Source organism: Dermochelys coriacea, chromosome 13, assembly GCF_009764565.3.
Source record: "Dermochelys coriacea isolate rDerCor1 chromosome 13, rDerCor1.pri.v4, whole genome shotgun sequence".
Lineage (NCBI taxonomy): Eukaryota > Metazoa > Chordata > Testudines > Dermochelyidae > Dermochelys > Dermochelys coriacea.
The window spans coordinates 3787356-3807050 of NC_050080.1; the positions used below are offsets into that span (position 1 = coordinate 3787356).

Sequence of the window (19695 nt, forward strand, 5' to 3'; positions counted from 1 at the left end):
TCCTGGGAATCTTGAGTATAGACATGAATCACACCAAGACACCCAGTCTCTGGGGCTCTGGCAAGAATGGGCATCTCTGCTTGTATGGCTGCAGGCAGGATTATAAAAGGGATCAGCGCCTATGTCCAGGGTTTTCATGCTTCTCAGGAAATAAAGAGATACCCGACTAATTTCATGGGCTGAAACTAGGATACGGACGTACTTCAGGAGCACAAGGCTTTTCCTATTCATGTGTAAAAAACGACCTGGAACCATTTTAAACTGGCCAGATCAGGCAGAGCTTTCTAGGCCAGCAGCAACATGGAAAGGGGCTAAAAGTGACTCACCAATTTCTTGCCGGGGGGGGGGGGCAGGGGAGTGTGCATGCGCTCATCGTATCCCATATAAAAATTTTAAAGTGACAAGTGATTCTGGGCACCCAATTTAGGTACCTTAAAGGGGCCCAGTTCTCAGAGTGTGGAGCTCAGCAAGATCCCTTCAAAGATATCTCAAGAGGGGCACCCAACGTCACACACACACACACACACACACACACACACACACACACTAGAAAGCCCAGCCACCAGTTGCATGGTAGGCACAGGATAAGAACCTAGATGGAACAGAATGGCATCGTATGCCTGTGTGGCTGCCCCATATCCATATGGGCACATCAGCTGCATCTGCTCTCCCCTCTGCTCTTTACAGAGGATTCTGAAGGTGCCAGAGGCGCCTCTGCTAGTCATCCAGCATTCAGTCCATGTTGCCCCTTTACCCATCCGCAGAGCCCCGCAGCTTAGGAATATTCTCCCAGCTTTTCACTGGTGTGACCATGCAAGTTCTCACTAGCTTAGAGGGAGAGCCCGGAGTAGAATGGCTCCTTTTTCCTGCCACTGAGAATGGATTCCATTCCTGCCAAAGCAAAAACAGCCACTCAGCAAGATACAAACCTGGTAAGTTTTCAAAGTTTTCCACGGCCACCTCTCCCAGGTGCTTCTTCCTCAGCTCCTGCCTTATTGCATTGACCTGGTGAGACAGGGAGTTACAAAGTCACAAACCAGGGAGCAGCTCAACAGCTCCCCGCAACCAGCCCCTGATCTCCAGAGAGCAGGTATCATACGGCCACTAGGTGAGAAGAAGATTTGATGGGGCTCAAGCTTGTTTTAGTTCCACGATCACTGCCGAAGGGGCTCCCTATCAACACGCAATGCAAGAGCATCTTGTTTAACAATCCAAGGCTCACCACCCACTGGGGAAGGCCAGGCAAGCCAAGCTTGGTGCATCCTGATAAGACCCTACCCCTCAGCTCCGCAAGTTCTAACCCGGAGCCCAGGACACACTCAGACTCACTGGGGTGACTTGCAGCTGCGGGCGGACAGTGGGAATCACATTTGAAAGACTTAAAGAACAAGACCCCTGAGGCTCAGGAGAGGAATGACACCAAGGAGAAGGGCAGGAAAATTCTGGATTGCCAGTTGGGCTGAGAAGGACTTCAGCAGATATGCTGTGCTAGACTCTCTGTCCTACCCTACCTAAAACTAACCCCTTATAAGTCACCTCTGCGCTCCCCCTTCCCTTCCACTCCCATGAGCTGTAAACACCCCCTTAGCAAAAATGTACTGGACAAAAGTAAATGCACACTTCTGGCATCCAGGGTTTGCAAGCAACAAGAGAGAGGGGTGTTTACAGAAAGTAAACCGAGTCCAGCGTTTGGCATTTACAAACAACAATGCGTCCCATGCAGCTCCAATGCAGAACAACGGATCGACAATGCATTGGCTTGCACTGGAGCCGTCCTGCCTACCTGCATGCCATGGGAGACCACGCAGATTCTCTTCAGGTCCCGGGCTCCCCATTCATCTGGCCACTTCTGGTGCATCTCTTGCACTTTCTCGATCACCTGCATGATCTCAGAGACGTTGTACCAGGATGTCATGGCCATATCCCGCTCGGTGGAGCCCGGCACATGGCAAAACATGAGTGGGTGAAGCTCAGGGTGGGGCGGGATGTTGCCGCTGGCACGGATGGTGTTGCCTTTGCTGACATAGAAATGCTTGGAGACAAACTCGATGATGCCCGCAGTGGAGCGGTAGTTCTCGTTGAAGATGATCCTGCTTTTCAGAGCTACTTCATGTTTCTCCTTCTGGTAGTACTGGAAGAGGCGGTTCAAAGGTTGTGGTCGGCTGACTGCTCACCTCCCAGGCAGAACAACTTAGGGGTCACTTGCATGTGGTCCCCAGCTAGGACGACTCGAGTCTTGAAAGTAGCATATGAGAGCGGGATCAGAGCTTCGCATTCCAGCATCTGAGCTGCCTCATCTATCAAGATGTGGGTGAAGTATCCAGGGGGCACCCTCAGGTTCTTGGACAGCATGGATGTGGTGATGATGACGCGGTGCCTGTCGATCTCTGCTTGAGTGGGTTGCCTGAAGGTCCCCTGGTTTGGAGAAAGGCAGCAGTACAGCTGAGTGACGGGGTCGGTCATGCTGATGGAACGGTCTGTGTATTTGATCCTCAGAGGGACTGCACCAGGGTGCCCGTTTGTGACATACTCGTGGAAGTACTCACGGATGTAGATGTCAGCCGCACTGGAAGCGAGAGAAAACAGGAGTGTGATGCTGGTAAACCAAGTGCCAGTTCTGGCCAAGGCCATAGGTGTGTGCTAAGAGCTGACAGACTCATAGCTGGAAAGCAAACCAGCTCAGCTGTACATTAGTTTTGTTCAAAATAGGTAATGGTCCTCTAAGAACATATTTAATGTTCATACTCTATGAAATGCTTGTAAGTTGCTCCATGCATTAATCTCATTGGTAATGTCTGTATTTCATGCTATAAGGAAATATTACTTTGAGAATGTTTGCTCTGAACTTGTGAACCCAGGCACGGGAATTGTCCCCCCCGCCTCCCCATCCAGGAGGGCTCTCAAAAATTAAGTGGGCCATCATAAGACTTGTTCATTTCCCCATCCACCCATGGAGAAGTAGGTGCAGAAGGCCTCGTCCCAGACATTTGAACGCTGGAAGAGGGAAATAAACATAGCTGACATGATGATTTTTCATCTCTGCTGTTCGAACTCTCAGAGGGCCAGAGACACTAAACTGAAGCAAGAGATCTCTCAGGGTTATCCCTGGGTCTGCCCTGAAAGATATTTCGAATGGATAGATCACTACAATTCTGTCACTCTTAGGAGCTGGATTCTAACTCATTTGTGTGTAGATGTTTGCTTGCTTTCACCTGTAAATAACTCATTTGTTTTTCCTAGTTAATAACCCTTTAGATAATTACAGGATTGGATACAGGTGTTGTCTTTGGTGTAAGATCTAGGGCACCAATTGATCTGGGGTAAGTGACTGGTCTCTTGGGACTGGGCGTAACCTGAATATTTTGTGATTTTTGGTATAAGTGACCATTTATCATCAAGTCCAGCTTGCCTGGGTGGAAAGATCAATGAGAGGCAGCCTGGGACTCCATGGCAAGACTGTAATAGTGATCCAGGAGTTCACACTTGTTACTGACTTGGTGAAGTCTAATTAAAAAACACACCACCAGTTTGGGGTGTCTGCCCTGAGGTAAGCGTTCACTGTCCTGAGCCACTCCAGGCAGCATGGCAAGGGGATGTGAGTGGGAGTCTCAGACAAGCCCTTCATCCAAGATGCACTGGGGCAGTCTGTCCCATTGTTTATTCGTTTGGGAACGGACCCTTTGGACAAGGAACACACTCAGTCGCAGTTTCCAGAGCTCTGGCCCCCGATTTACAACCTGCAGACGATATTCACGTATGTGCAGAAACTAGCGTATGGGGTACATGCTCAATTAGCCTGTGCTCATGTTTTTCAGAGTGCGATTTAAGGCCTAATCAGTGGCTGCATAGTGCCTAGAGCCTCACTTACTAAGGGATTTCTGAATACATACACCTGGGCCCTCAGTCACAACGCCACATGGCCAGGGATCACGGGGCACAAGGATGTTTCGGGTCCCAGGTATGAAAGCATGGCCCCAGGCATTCTTCATCCCACAACCAACCTTCCTAGAATCCTGTCCTGGAGGAATATGTGCAAACATCTCGGAGAGTAGAACAAGCCCCAGTGCAGCCAGAGGGCAGGACACAGGCTAAGAGGGAAAGTCATCTCTTTTTATTATACCTTTCAAAAAAATATTAAGGAAATAATGGTCCCCATAGGAAAGGAAATGGACCCTCCTCTGTGCATTCCCTCATGCATTGTCACTTTCATTTTAACATCTCAGAACAACGAAGCCCAGTTCAGAGCCTACCACCTTTGCGTGCATCTCGACTTTCCCTCCCCCAACTCCCTCTTTATGGGACCTGCAGAATCAATATTGACACATACACACAGCCTAGCAGCTTTTGGTAAGAGTCAGCATCTGAGGGCAAATACAAGAATGAAGTCACCTTGGCAAGGCCAAGAGGGGACATTAAGGGGCAGAAGCGAAGGGGTTTCCATTTCACCTGGCGTGTAACAGTTACCCACGGTGTTGTCGGGGAAGAGGACCCAGAAAGGAATGACTGTAGCACACCGTGAAACACATCCCTCTAGTTTAGAATCAAGGTCCCCATCAGGAACGTATCCTGGTTTCCTTCCACCCACATCTTCCTGCCCCCATCTAGGCTCAGATTTCTACCAACAGGAGAATGCTTTTCTTTAAGAAATAATGTTGTCGTATTTCAATAATGGACTAAATGTTTGGACGGTTGGCAAAACTCTTGGCATTGAAACACAATTTAGTTTCCTTAGAGAAACCCTCACATCCCCATCATGGGTGAATCTGGCGCAGCTGAGCACCCAGCCTTCAGTTTATGGCCTCCCAGCATCTTCCTTTGGAGAAGAGCCATAGCAAAGCTAGCAAGTTACCTGTTGGTGTGAGTGCAGATCAGCACTCGCGTGTTGGGCTGCTTGATGATTTCCCTGGTGGCCATGGCCAAGGTGAAGGTCTTCCCTGTGCCGAAAGGCCCATAGATCAGAAGAGGAGGGACCTGCCTGGTGCTGGTGGCCTGGCCAGTGATGAAGGAGATGGCCTGCATCTGCTTTTTGTTCCCGCTCAGCAGAAGTGTGGGGGAGTAAGGGATGGAACAGGCTGCAACGTCGGGCAGGATCAGCCGTTCGTCCAGCAGCTGGTCCACTGCGTAGTGCCACAGCCGGAACTGCAGCCGGTCGATCTGGAACTGGATCTCCACCTTGCGGGAGGTGCCCTGCTGGAAGCCAAGCTCGGAGCAGCATCTCTTGGGGACGAGAAGCCAGATGCTCTTCTCTGTGATAGCCTTGCTTTCCACCTTGACCTCGTACACCCGGTTGTCCGTGGGCGGGTCAGGTGCCAGGAAAGCAGTGCTCACAGACCGGCTCAGCAGGTACCCCTCGTTGGTGTCCGGCGTTAGGGCACAAGGGGTCGGCACTTCAGCAAAGAGCTCACCAAGGAGGGCAAATTTCATCCCCACGGACAGGGTCTGCAGCATTGGGGTCAGGGAGATGGTGACCTGGAGGTTGAGCCTGAGACGGAGAAGGCACCAGAGCAAACAGTGATGACTGCACACGACAATTCATTAGCAATATTCCCCGCTACGCAGGAGGGACTGCCTGCATCACCGCAGCATGAGGATCCCTTCCCAATTGCCCACCTCTTCACCCCACCCTCTCCCCACAAGAGGGCCTGTGCCCTGGTCCTTGTCCTCTGGTGACAGGACTCTCTCTGTGCTCCCCTAGACCAACCAGAGATCACGCTGAGCAGCGTTTTTAAATTGAATGCCACTTGATTCAAATTACAGCATGCAGACTTGCGGCACCTGGGGACTTGGCCATATGCACTTACTGAAAAGTTACACGTAAAGAACGGCAGTTTGGCAAACAGGTTGCCAATGCCTGAGAAACTCAACAGCACTAAACTCCTACGGGACACCTTCAAAACCAGGCTTAGAGAGCTGCCTGCCTATGTAACTCCTGCAGGCTGCTGGTAAGGAGAGCTACACCCGAGGCACCCATCTACTCTACATCGAGCCGGTGCAACAAGGAGCATAGACGCACCAGGTGCACCCACTTCCTTCAGGGTAGGCTCCTCGTGGTGGGTCTAGTGGGGTGCATAGCACAGCTCCCTTTGTTTCTCTACAAGTAGCAGCACAGAAAACCTCCACCCACGGCTGGCTAGTGCTCAGCACAAACCAGAGCCCAGGCAGTAGCCACGACATGCAACGCACAGCAGAGCGTTACACAGCCATACCAACTGGTGCTCTCTGGAGGCTCAGGGCAGGAGATTTTGCCTTGCTGCTTGAGACAGGACGGGGAGACCATTGCACTCCAGAGAAAGGCAGGCCCCTGCAGAGGCCATTCCCTTCCCGCTCCCCTCCCACAGCTCACTTTGCCTTCCCTGCATCACAGACACAGACATTTCTCCTCCTCTAACCCCTCCACTTACCCCAATGACCCCATCTTCTGACCTCCCTTGTGCCCACTCTCATCCCCTCTCTTATTCTTCTCCGTAACCTCTCACTCTCCTCTGGCTCCTTCCCCTCACAATGCAAACATGCTTGAGTCTCTCCCCTCTTAAAAAGTCCTCCCTCCACCGCACTTCTCTCTCCAACTACTGCCCCATCTCCCTTTCATCTCGAGCTCATTGGACACACTGTCTACAACTGCTGGCTGGTGTTCCTCTCCCCCAGTTCCAGCCTAGACTCTCTGCAAGCCAGCTTCCGTCCCATGCCCTCCATGGAAACTGCTCTTGACAAAGTCTTTGCTGACTTCTTGCTAGCCAAATCTCAGAGCCAGCTCTCCATCCCCCTCCTCATCCTCCTTATCCAGTCAGCCTCCTTCAACACAGTCAGCCATGCTCTTCTTAAAATTCTGTCCTCCCTTGGCTTCCAGGACTTTTTCTCTCCTGGTTCTCCTCCTGTCTCTCCAATCATTCATCCATTGTGTCCTTCAGAGGACTCTACACCTTATCTCAGGGTAATCTCATCTGCAAACCCAAATTCAACTGCCATCTCTACCAACCCACAGATCTATCTCTGTCCTCTGGACCTGTCTAATTCTGTCCATATTAAAGTCGCCATTGGTCTCTCTGACTTCTCCTTCTGGATATCCAGTCATCAGCTCACGCTCAACAGGGCTAAAGCGGAGCTCTTCATCTTCTCCCCAACCTCCCTGTTACTTCCTTTTCCAATCTGTGTGGGCAACACCACCATCCTGCCTGTCACTCAAGCCCGTAACCTGGATATCAGCTTTTCAGACTTCTCTCTAGGTCCACATCCAGGTTATGTCTAAATCTCAGACTCTCGCTGCAGAAAATTTCTCAGATACAGGCCTTGCGATCCATCCACTAAAACTCTCCTCCTCCCACACGGCAACAACTTTTTCTCCGGCCTTGACAAATGCAGCCTGGCCCCACTCATATCCATTCAGAAAGCTGCTGCAAAGATCATTCTTCTTCCCTTGCTGATGTCCCCCCTCTCTTTACGTCCCTCCACTGACTCCCCGCTTCTATATCGCAGTGAACATATGCCACATTTGCCTTCCATTCTAGGCCTTTCAGAGCTTACCCCCGCCCCATCATCTCTCACTCACTATCCTGATGCTGGCTCCCACCTGCGATCAGCCCATGACACCAGCCTCCAAACACACACTTGTTAAATGTTCATGCAAGTGCCCTTGTGCTTTCTCCAGTGCTGCCCCTCACCCTCGGGAGGTGCTCCCCATGAACAGCAGCGAAGCCACCTCGTTATCCACCTTCAAATCCCCCCTTCAAACTCTCCTTTCTGTGCACCTGCCAAAAACCTGTCAGTGGTTAGGCTGCTGGTGCATGGAGACCACTGCCTGTCATGCTGACCAAAAGCATCTCGCTGTTTCCTAGTGCTCCCCACCATCTGTAGTCTGCTGTCTTGTGCTTCGATTGCAAGCTCTGTGGGGCAGGGACCATATTTGTTCTGTGTTTGTACAGCCCCTAGCACAATGGGTCCCAGTCCATGCCTGGGCTCCGAGATGCTACAGTAATACATACAGGGTGGATAACAATCAAAGAATTAAAATTAAAAAAAAAAAAAACAAAAAACCCACAACGGATTTTTTTTATAAAAAGTTTTTTGAGAAACAAAAACTATCTAAAGATAGTTGTAATTAAGATACATTATAGCTCAAAGATATCTCATCATGAAATAGGAATTATAAATTCAGATTCTGTAGTACGAGACAATATATTCATGTAACGTTTAAGAAAAGTTTTGTAAGTGAGTTCCAATAGTTCATGGATTAGGGACCCAATCTTATGGGGTTCCGTATAGATTATTTAGGTTGATCTTTCCAGCTACCCAATGAGACTCAGTGCTCAGTCTAGAAGATACCATCAGAGATGCTTAGTTTTACAGTTCTCAAATTGTGGATTTGTGTCTCCAGAGGTAACATGCTGGTTAACAGCAAAAATGTTTGAAAGAAAGAAAGGTGAGAAATAGTTAAATAAAACAATTTAAATTCCTGTCTGGTGATGTTATCCTCCTAATATAGCCTGGCAAGAAAATCCTCCAAATATTAACGATTAACCCATTGAATTGGAGATATTTATGAAGTCATTGGAAGGTGAACTAGCTACTTCAATTACCTTTGGGAAATGAAATAACCAAACAATCATTCATTTTCTGATACAGCTGTAAAGCTAATCTGAAAAGTTTTCAAAATAAATCACTTTAAAAATGTATAGTGTGTACCTTCTAAAAATGAAACCTACATCTATCTCGGAGTTGTGAAGAATATGTATTAAGGTTATAACAACCAACGAGAATGCACTTTTACGTAGAAATCCATGATTAAATTGAGTCCTCCTGACTAGCGATTTAAATTATGATTTAAATCAGTTTGATTGAAATCAAATCCCCCCTGAATACAAATACATACTAGTTGTGGAGAGTGGAGCCTCCCTACCTCCACCCCTTGCCCTGTTTACACCCCACAGAGCAGAATCTAGCCCTATATTATCACTCTCTTTCCTGTTCCACACGTCACCTTCCACGACAGCGCCCCACTTCTCTGTGACAGGTCTGACCTGCAACTGTCCCTTGGGGCCATTCCTGCACAATAGGCATGGGGGGAAATACGGGGACTAGACTTGAAATAGCACCAGGGATTAAGGGACAGAACGAGCATTGGCACTGGGACCACTGCAGATAGAAGGAAGGCAGGCCTCTGAGGAGGATGAGCCCTTCACCCTTCTGGATCTGCCACTCCTGCCGGGACACTTACTTGTCAACCAGGGTCTGCTCAGCTTCCTCCTCTCGGAACAGGAAGTCATGCATCCTCTCCCTGTAGTTGAGGTGGGTGATGGGCGTGTTCGTGGTGCTGCCGGGCCGGAACTCCAGGGAGAGCTCTGGCGCTTTGTACTTGGCTAGCAGGTCCACCTCGTCACTGGTCATCTCCACGCTGGGAACAATCACCCGGTTGCCGCTGTGCCAGCGCTGAAAGTTCACAAAGCGGCTGCCCTCCGTGCTGTGCCGGGGGAACTCCCGTCTGCCGATCTTGGCCTGGATTTTCCGCACCAGGACGGGGCGGCTGCCGAAGTCAAAGACGACCCACTGCTCATAGACTCCGAACGTGCAGCACTCCATGCAGACCTCCACTAGGCACGAGAGTGGCGGTGACGGCAGAGCCTTTAACCGCTCCCCCCGGATGTAAGTGAGGCCCCGTGGGAACCCGTCCCCTGCTAGGAAGAAGGTGGCTCCAGGATCTCTCTTCAGTAACGCCACGTGCCTCAGAGGCATCTGAAGGGAAGATAATACCTGGTGAAGAGAATCTCCCTGCATGAGACCTGCCATCTGGCCACCCCCTCTGCAAAAGCCCAATAGAACTAAATAGGGAATGGGGCTTCCCCCCCACCACTCTATGGAATTCCACAGCAGGGAGAGAATTCCTACTGGAATCTACAAAATGGTCCCATTCCCTCTTCAGTTCTAGAGGGGTTTAGAGTGATTCCTAAGGGACTCTGTGGGGCATCATTTCCATTAACCTCTTAAGGAATTTTCCATAAAGGGTCAGTCCTGGGACCTAGCAAAGGCAGCAGAGATGAAATGAGCAAGACGAGATCCCTTCCTGGCCACACTCCCTCCCCACAAGCCTGTGCAGGCTCAAGAAAGTTTTATTTTGTCCGAAGCACCAGAGCAGGTAGAAGCGGGGCCCGGTCAGCACAGCCAGACCCGTCGGCACGATAAGGTAGGTTACCAAATGCTTGGCACATCCCCAGGCCCTGCTTTCAGAGGCCTGGCCCAAACACAACCCAGGTCCCAACTGCAACATCTCTGGGCAGGAGCTCTCTGCCCCTCTCGCCTCAGCAGGCCCCAGGGCGCCTGGAACGGATCCTCATCTACATGTCCCAACCTCCTCCCACTCCTTAACCATGCAGAGACTCTCTCCAGCAGCCCCTCAGGGTGGAAGAGCAGGCGATTCTCTACCGGTGGGGAGAGTGCACTATGTGGGGAACACAGAGTTGGTTTCAAACCCCTGGACTTTCTTTACAGAGAATCTGACTTACCTGGGAGTGAACTTTGAACTTCCACCTGTATCGCATCTTCCTGTCCTCTGAATGCACCCGCATGGGCTGCTCGCAGGTAACCATGACACCATCAACCTGCTCAGAAAGCTGATGGAAAGGAGACAAGAAGAGCCAGGTGTTTCACCTTATGATCGCACACACACAGCACCTGTCAGTAAGCCCCAGCACTGTCAGCTGCAGCAGGGCAGCCGAAAGGGCAGGGCGGGGAATTCGAGCCCCAATGCTTCATCAGTGTAGCCAACAAGAGCTTGGAAAGGTGAAAGGACACACGGCAGAGCAGGACAGCTTGATGCACAGACTGTGTTCTTTAACAGGCCTACTCCTTCCCCAGAGGAGCTGGGAATGGGCAGCGTGGGGTGTGTTGGGGGCTAGAGGGCACGGACAGCACACACATTCAAGATTAAGTCTCAAATACATGTTTAAGATCTAATTTACATTTCACCATTTATCCCCTTTGTTTGCTTTCTGCCTCTCTCATGGTCTACAATGAAAATGATCTGAACTTGTTAATTTCACTTTCATTTCGCTACCAGGCTCGCATGTATTAGCCCCAGGGGTGCACACCCTGCAAGGAAAGACTTATTTAAGATCAGGCCCCGGGGGTGATCAGCCCATATTGCTGAAGCAGGTGGGGAGATATTGGGATGCACTATTCCAAGAGCCTCTGAAAACACCCCCTTCAAACATGCAGGTGCACACACAGCCGGCATTTACGGGGCAGCCAGGCACTCCTGCACGTAGCCAGCCAGTGCAAATGCAGGGATTTCGCAAGTGTTAATGCTGCTGCCAGGTTTTCGCAAGGCCCTTTTGAAAATCTGACCCTTTATCAGGATTTAGCTTTAAGCAAACTCAAAACCCTTCCAATCAGCCGGATTATCCAGGTGCCCCACAGCCAGTGTCCACCCAGCAGATGGGGACGTACAATGAACACCTCGTTGCGGCACTCCTTGTACTCAGCAACGAGACGGTCCTGGTAGGAGAGGAGCCCGTCTTTCTTGGCAGATTTCTTGTTCCTCTCGGCAGCCTTCGCTCTCTGGATCCACTCCTGCAGCTCCTCTACAGAATGGGCCTTGGTGCACCGTTCGCCATATTCACAGATATCCCCTCTGTGGGGGAACAAATTCCACATGCAAAACAAAGCACACAGATTACTCTGAACAGTCTGAGACTGCATGGGGAATGAAGCACCCCCCTGCCTCCTGCATCTGGACAAGGATTATCTGGGGTTCCTACCAGGCCACAATACTGGCAGAACTGGGACCAGCAGTGCCCCACTGAATGACGGCAGAAGCATTTTGTCTTCTGTCGTCATCTCAACTTGCTCTGGCCAGAGTTAGGGGACATGGCAGTAACACCACCTGCACCCTGCGTGCTTCCCCCATTGCCAGGCCAGCTGGCGCCGCATCAGTGCGGAGTTATAGGTCCCAACTCCCCAGAGATGCCACAGGCAGGTTCTTCACCCTCTTCTCTTGAGGTCAGCAAGAGCCCAGGCCTTCACGGAGGCACTTGAAAATTAACTTCCCCCAAAACTTACCCCCTTGTATCCTCCCTGTCCTAATAAGGAACCAGCCCAAGTCAGATCCTGCTTCATTTTACCCTGCTAGGAGACCATATACCCAAAGTCCCTGCTTGGTTCAGGGAGAGATTTTTAACCCTTTCTCCTCCAAATACAGGGCCGGTTCTGTACACATGAGAATGATCACACCCCAAAGTAACACCAAACATTAGGCCAGCTGGGTTGTCTCTCTAGACGGATGATCTAGAATCAAGTCATCAGCCCGCTGTGCCCCCTTTGCAGGGACCCATGCAGTTTGCTCATCGCCTGCTAGCACAAGGCTTACCTGTTGCACAGTGTGAATGTGGTCAGCCCATAGGGAGGCGTGCGGTGAGCCCACTGGATCATGGGGTCAGCCAAAACCATCTGCATGTGCTCCACCAGGGAGCAGTGGTTCTCGAAGCTCTCCTGGAAGCTGAAGGTCACCAAGCAGGCCCGGCAGTAGAACTGGACTTGGGGCTGCGCTGGCTTGTCGCCGTTCTCGCTGAACATTGCTAAGGCTGGCAGCAGGTCCGAGCGTGCCAGGCCATGCTTCTGCTCAGCCTCCCACACCGCCATCTCCACCTCGCTGTGTGCATAGTTGCACCGCTGTGCCCCATGCTTGCACGGTTTGCCTCTGGAGACGAACATGCAGTAGCTGAGCTGCAACATGAACTCCGGCCACGGCCTGATTGCAGTGTACTGCTTCTTCCTCCTTCCATCGGTAACCACATGGACCAGGAGAGCTTTCCAAGCACCATGCTCCTCACAGAGCCTCTCCAGCCCCCCGGAGGATATTTTCTGGGGACTTTGGTAAAAGCAGAGTTTGCAGATCTCCTGGAACTGCCCCCCAAACTCACTCCGGATTTCCCCTGCGGTGCTGGGCGCTTCCTGGCTTGGGAGGCTGTTTCTACTGCCTGCTATCTGTGCCTGGAGCACCAGAGCTTTCAGCACACGCCGCTCCAGTTCGTGCTCTCTCTCAAAGTTCCACACCATCGCCTCCTCCTTGCTGCTGGCAAAGGTGCACTGGTTCCTGTGCTTGTTGCACCCTAGGCCTGGGGAGTAGTATCTGCAGACCGTGTAACGTGCTGGGTTTGGAAAGCCTGGCCTTCTGCCCACCTTCTTCCATAGCTGGCTCCTCTTGCTTCTGCACTGGGCCAGGAGGATCTCATGCATGCAGCGATGCTCCACCTCTCTCCGCCAGTAGGTGCTCTCGTTCTCCCTCACGCTGCACTTGGAGCAGACCAGACACAGCTCTAGCTGCTTCTGTAGGCCATCCAGCCTCACGGGGACGAGGCCGTTAACAGCAGGCATTTTCCCCAGCGGCCAAGTGAAAAAAAGCTACAAATCTCTAAAAGCAGATCAGATGCTCAGGAAGGCTCCAAGGAACAGGCAGGGTCCTAGCTCGGTGTGCCCTTCCTGGCCATCGATGCAAGTTTAAAACCCTAGAGAGAAACAAACAACAAGTGAGATATTTGAGGTGGTAAAATAACCCATCCCAGCGCCTGAATTTCCTGAAGTGAGCAAGGAAAAATGCATCATCTTAGCCACAGCAAAACCAAACAAAAACACCCACTCAGCACTTGGTCAGATTCTTGGGAAACCAGACATCTTGTTGTCAGGATATGAACACTGCTGCCCCACTGCACGGAGGGGTGGGGCGGGAAGGCTTGTCCCGTAATCTGACAAAACAGACAGAAGGGACCCTTCACTCAGGGACTCCTGCCTCCAGCCCATCGGTGAACCTGCTCTGCACACCACCTTCCCCGCAGGATCCCGGAGCAAGTTACAGACATTCAAGGCATGGCTCCTAGCCTCCCTTGCTGCATGGCCGTGTGGGGCCCTCCCCATGACAAACTTGCTGCCATCTCTCCAGCCTCGCAGTCCCTTCCTCCCTGGGGCACTTCCTCCTTTTTCTCTCCATTTTCCTCTTTTCCATGTTTTGCTGACTTCCTCCCCCGACTTTTTTCTCTGCCCTCCCCGCTCCCCCACGTGTTGGAAGCCCTGGCAGAGCAATTATTGGTGCCCCAAGGGTAGATTGAGGAAACCTGGGCTGGCAGCCTGCAGCACTGTAGCATTAGAGGTCACATGGGAGGCAACAGCACCAAGCTTGGGATGGGGACGGAAGGGGAATGGGGCAGCTCTGGAGTCCTACAACTTTCCCCACCCACAACGGCCCTCTCCTCTGTCTGCAACCCCTGAAATCAGCCTGTCCCCTCCTCCTTGGTTTGAGAAACACTGCCCGAATGGAACACCACATGAGACAGGTATATCCCACTGCACCCTTCACTCCACTGGCACCTCTGTGCTTAGCTGCAGCCTCGCTGCCCTCAGGCCCCCCTCAATCCAGCCACTAAGTGCTCAGAAGGTTCCTTTCTGTCTTAGTTGCCTCGGGGTCATGCTGCTTCTTTGTCCCATCAACCCCTGCGCGCACACGCACACGCACACACACACGCACACACACCCTATTGCTTCCACCGAAGGCAAGCTTGACTATCACAATAGTGATCCTTAACTGCTGCAGCCAGCACCTAAATAAGAAGGTGATGGACGCACCAGCAGAAACGAACACACCCTGTCGGGCTGCCGAGCGCTCAGAGTCCAGATGTGGGAAAGGTGACTCACTGCTCAGTGCACAGCCCCACGGTAATGGGTTGGGAACCTTCTGCGGGCTGTTTCCTGGGTAACCAGTGACTGGGAGCATCCCGTAAGCAATATTTCAGACCTCAGGAGGAAATTGGAGAATGATGGGGGTTGTGGAGCTGCACTGCTGACAGCATTATGGGGCACTGCTTACAAGGTGAAGGCCCATCCCCTGCCCACCTTGACCACAAGACAAAGTGCCTGGGGTAGACAGCTGGTGCAAGGTCAGGCATGTGCCTGTCTCTTAAATAAATCAATCCTTCTGGCACCACAGGCCAGACAAAACCTGAGTTCTAGGGCGAAAACCCACATCAATGGCCCCAAAACACCACCTCCGGCCTCTTGTTAGCACCTCAAGGAGTGGAATCTCCAGAGAAAGGAAATGCAGTATTTACAGCAGGCCTGAAGCTACTACAAAGAACGAAGCCAAGTGCAAGATTTTGCATTCATTTTATATAGAAGCTTCTCATCGCAAAGCATTTTCACAAGCAAGGAACCTTTCACCCACCTCTGGGGTGGAACACAGCAGCTGTTTAACAGCACACAGAAGAACCAGGCAAAAGTTTGGGATGAGACATAGCCCACGTCCAATTGAAATTGCAGGGGGATTCAGGTAACAGAATCAACTCACGCTGGAATTTCCCCAGGACACCATGGCCAGCCCTTCCCTGCCCCCCTTGCAGATGTTGAAAGTGCCCAGTGTTTTAAATGGCCATACGTGATCAAGACCTTTACTCCTATCCAAATGCCTCTCTAGCACCCTGGCATCAGTACAGCATTGACTCAGAAGGCAGGCTGTGACCTACAGAAACCCCAGATATCCTGTAGCACTCCAAGGTTTTCCTACCACACACTCATCAGGCCCAATCCTCTTTAGCCTCCAAGACGCAGCAAAATCACAGCCCAATGGGAGATCACTTACTGAAGCAGAAAATAGTCATTAAACTACCCAGCAGAAAGCTGGTGCATCATTAGAATTTCTCCGTTCAGATTCAGTCACCTACGCTGTATCTAGAAATAAATCACCCCTGACTCATCTGTGTGTTTGTTTCAAAACCTTTGCAGACAAACACACGGAATTAAAACTATTAAATCTCACACTGGAAGGCTGAACCTACAAGCTGCATGTCTTTATTTAGCAGGAATGGCACCCTGTCTCTTACTGTACAGGCTTTGTATATTTATCCCTGTAGCCATCTGTTGACTCCTTAGACATCAACTGTAAACACTTTGAAGCAGGGACCACCTTTCTCACCTGCATTTATACAGCACCTAGTGCATGGGGGTCCTGGGCCACAGCTAGGACTCCTAGGTGCTATGGCAATACAAATCACTGTAGCCTGCCATATCCCTGAAAAACACATCTAGATACCGCAGAGAAGTGTATATACAGATTAAGGCCGTAAAGCAAGGACCTACAGGCCTCAGGCCTGTAGGACAGTTACCTTAACATGACTAAAGCAAGGCCTAAAGCTTTAAGTTAAAAGGGGGAACTAACTGATAGAACGCACTGCAAACAGGAAATTTTAAGGAAAAGTTTAAGAGCTGATGAGTTTAAGCAAAACGTACATATACTAACTGCAGAAATACCATAGCAACTGACTGACATAAATGCTAGTGATTAGGATGCCATGGGTTAATTAACCTATGAGAATTAGGAGCCCCAATGTTACTGAGACGTGGAAGTATGTCTAAGGAAAGGAGGGTGTAACCAATGTTGAATACGAACAGGGTGTAGCCCTCCCTATGGGAAGTGGGATACATTGAAATGCACTAACCTGATGACTATGCACAGATCACCTGGCCTACTTTGGGGTTCTCCACAAGCATGACGTGAGTAATGCAAGTGCTGGACATTCTATATTGGCTCCGTCTCCTTTGTTATATTACAGAGTTCACGATTTTGTCAGTTTCGCGGATATACATTTCTACCATTGCTAGTCCGAGAACATGGATTGGATTGTTTCTCGTGTGCTCCTCAATTTAATAACAATTTCATTCCTGTACCTGATCTGGAGGCACAGCCTCTCGGTCCATCGCATGTTATGTAGACTCAATTCCCATTTACTCATTAGGCTACAGAATAAATAATCATATAACTTTTCAGCACCAAGCACAACTTGGCTTTGTTTCCTGGGGGAGCTGCTGGACACTGCAGCAACGCAGATGTAAAAGAAGAGATGTTTTCCGAGCTGGGGTGGATGGCGAGTTGCAAGGAGCACAAGGGAACACTCAAAAGGCCATTTCTCAGACCATAGTGATCAGAAGAAGGATGCTCTTGGGGTTTGGGCAGCAGAACAAGATTTGGGAGAGCTGGTTCAATCCCTGCTCTGCCACAGATTCCCTGGGTGAGTGATTTCACTTCTCTGCATCTATCCACCCATCCATACAATGGGGATAACAAGACTTTGTTTTTCCCGCTCTTTGCCCATCTAGATGCAAAATGCTCCCGATGATCCGAAGAGCAGCGGGGATATGGATTTTATTCAGATAATCAGGAGTTCAGGTAACGGAGAGGGCAGGAGCCCTCCTGTGACAGCAGGGGTGCAAAAGGCTCCCTGCACTGTCATGGGAGCCATTTAGCTGCCAGGAGACCCGCCCAGCTCGGGGGCTCTGCTCTCTTATCCAAACCTCCACGTCACCCAAATCCTTCCCTTGTCCCCCCCAGGACGGACAATGCGAAGGTTTGGATAATAGGGGTTTGGAAAATCAGGAGTATACTGTACAATGCAAGCTCTTTGCGGCAGGGACTGTCTCTTCCCAGGTGTATATGCAACAGCTAGCACAGAGAGTGCTTGGTGGGTATGCAACTGTGATAGAAATAATAATTTGGAATAGGTCTAATCCTCAGCACCTTAGTCCTGTGGTCCGGTCACTGATCAACCCTTGTGCCACCCCTGTAAGGTGAGTAGGTATGATCCTCCTCACCTGTGCTACAGGGACACACCAATGCTGACAGGTTTTGGGATTAGAGCTGAGGTTAGTACCCAGGCATTCCTGGCTCCCCAGTTGGGTGAAATCCCATTCAGATGCTACTTTCCTACCCTGCAGACATAATCATAATGGGATTAAAGCAGCAGACGGGCTGACCTCCACGGGTTGCTCAGAAACTCACTCTAGCAGTGCTAGAAGGATTGCTTAAGTCTGCCAGCAGCGACAGCGGGCTACTAGCCTAGTCCATTTCCTGAGCTCCCCAAGGACAGAACAAGTAACGGCACTGGGAGTGTAACCAAGCTCCCCGTCCACGCACAGGAAGGAGAAATTCCTCAGGGGCACAGAAGAGTGGTGGCTCAGCGTGGGAAAGGCCAGGGAGGGATTAAGAGCATGTGCATGCTTTGGGGCAGGCTGTCATTTACTGTGTGTGTCCGGGACAGGGACCCGGCCCCTAGGGGGCACTGACCTGGTTAGCCAGGTAGGATCACTACACAAAAGTGTTAAACAACAGTACAGGAGCCGATTGATGGGGGATGTGGCATGTGGACTGGAGGGTCCAGAGAGTCCGATTAGAAAGCCAGAAGGGACAATTGTGAGCCTCTTGTACACCACCAGCCTCTGGACTTCCCTGCAATAATTCCCGTTTGAAGCAGAGCAGATCTTTTAGAAAATCCTGCCATCTTGTAAGGGCCACAGAGCACCATTTAAAGCACACGTGTGTGTGTGTGTGTGTGTGTGTGTGTGTGTGTGTGTGTGTGTGTGTGTGTGTGTGTGTGTGTGTGTGTGTGAGACAGAGGTCCTGCTTCTGGCAGGAATTGGAGTACACCCTGCACTCACCCTACAGCAGCTCCTGTCCCTGCTCCAGCCACCGTCCCTCTGTGACGCCCCACCTCCATCCTGCCCCAGAACCGCCGGATCACCTGCTCCAAGTTGGGACCAAAAAGTAGCTGGGCCATGGCCCAGGTGGCCCCCTTGGCTCCACAGCCCATGCAATCTTAATTTAAAAGTGCCAGTGACAGACCATCCATCACAACACAGCACCATGTGGAGAGAGAACGTGCAGGGGCTGGACCACGTGGGAGGAGAGGATTAATAGAGTGAGTGCAGAGCTCTGTGGTTGGGGTACGTGAGGAATGGTTTGAAGGGGAAATGGAGCCACGTGACCAGGAAGTGAGCTGATGGGAGACCAGGATGGTATAGCGAGGACAGCAGCACAATATCGATCTCTCCAGTTACCAGAGAGAGAAACCCCCCTGACCAGGAAGGACAGTCATCTTGAAACACAGACACCATATACAGGTCCTTGCAGTAACGCTCCAACAGTCTGCAGTCCCATCCCTCCCCCCCGCCATCAGTATCTCATTGAGGATGTTTCCCCTCCCTCCCTCCCTCCCCCCGCATAGCCTCTTTTTATTTTTGTTACCAATTTTGTTAAAATTTCACCAAGAAAGCTCCCCGCAATGGAGTCCATCAGGACAAAGTGCATTTGGAGAGAAGGTCAAGGCAGTTCCGCATTGTTTCACTTGGCTCCAAGCTCAAGGGATTTCTACCTAGGGGAGACATGTAGTTAAAAAGCTAAAATTTACTCAAGTCTAAATATTAGATAAAACTCCATGCCAGAAGTTCAGAATTAAATGCTGCAATGTATTGGCTAGTCAAGCTCCTTTGAGACCCAGCAAAAGTTCATTTAGTCCTAGGGCAATCCCTGACTGATGTGGGACCAGCATTTCTGGCTAAAAAATGCTGGAAAATAAAAAACAAACAGAAAATCCAAATCTCTGTCAGACAAACATATCTGCAGTTCCAGAGACTATCCTGCCTGGGAAGAGCAGCTGCGAGGCTGTGTCTGGCCTCTTCTGGGGCCTGTGGATACCCAGATAACCTGCTGATACCCTAATAGCAAAGCAAAGACAATGTAATAGTGACACAGATCTGGAGTCCCTGAACCCAGGGCAGCTCACTGTGATAGGAGGATGCTCAAGGTCTTCTGCCTATTGATTAGCCAGTGTTAGAGAAACAAGTCATAAGGCCTGGGTATTCACAGCTTTTCACCAACAGCCACGCTCACTG

At 50.7% G+C, this 19695-nt stretch overlaps 1 protein-coding gene across 1 annotated transcript in view; it reads right to left on the bottom strand.

The window, feature by feature from the left end:
• Positions 1-19695, bottom strand: part of HELZ2 (helicase with zinc finger 2) — a 55994-nt gene that overhangs the window by 19696 nt on the left and 16603 nt on the right. Inside the window, 8 exon segments of the mRNA XM_038369426.2 lie at positions 930-1005; positions 1784-2151; positions 2154-2566; positions 4850-5482; positions 9212-9726; positions 10494-10601; positions 11437-11620; positions 12356-13493. Of these exon segments, the coding sequence (XP_038225354.2) occupies positions 930-1005; positions 1784-2151; positions 2154-2566; positions 4850-5482; positions 9212-9726; positions 10494-10601; positions 11437-11620; positions 12356-13362 (3304 nt within the window). The 5' untranslated portion in view covers positions 13363-13493.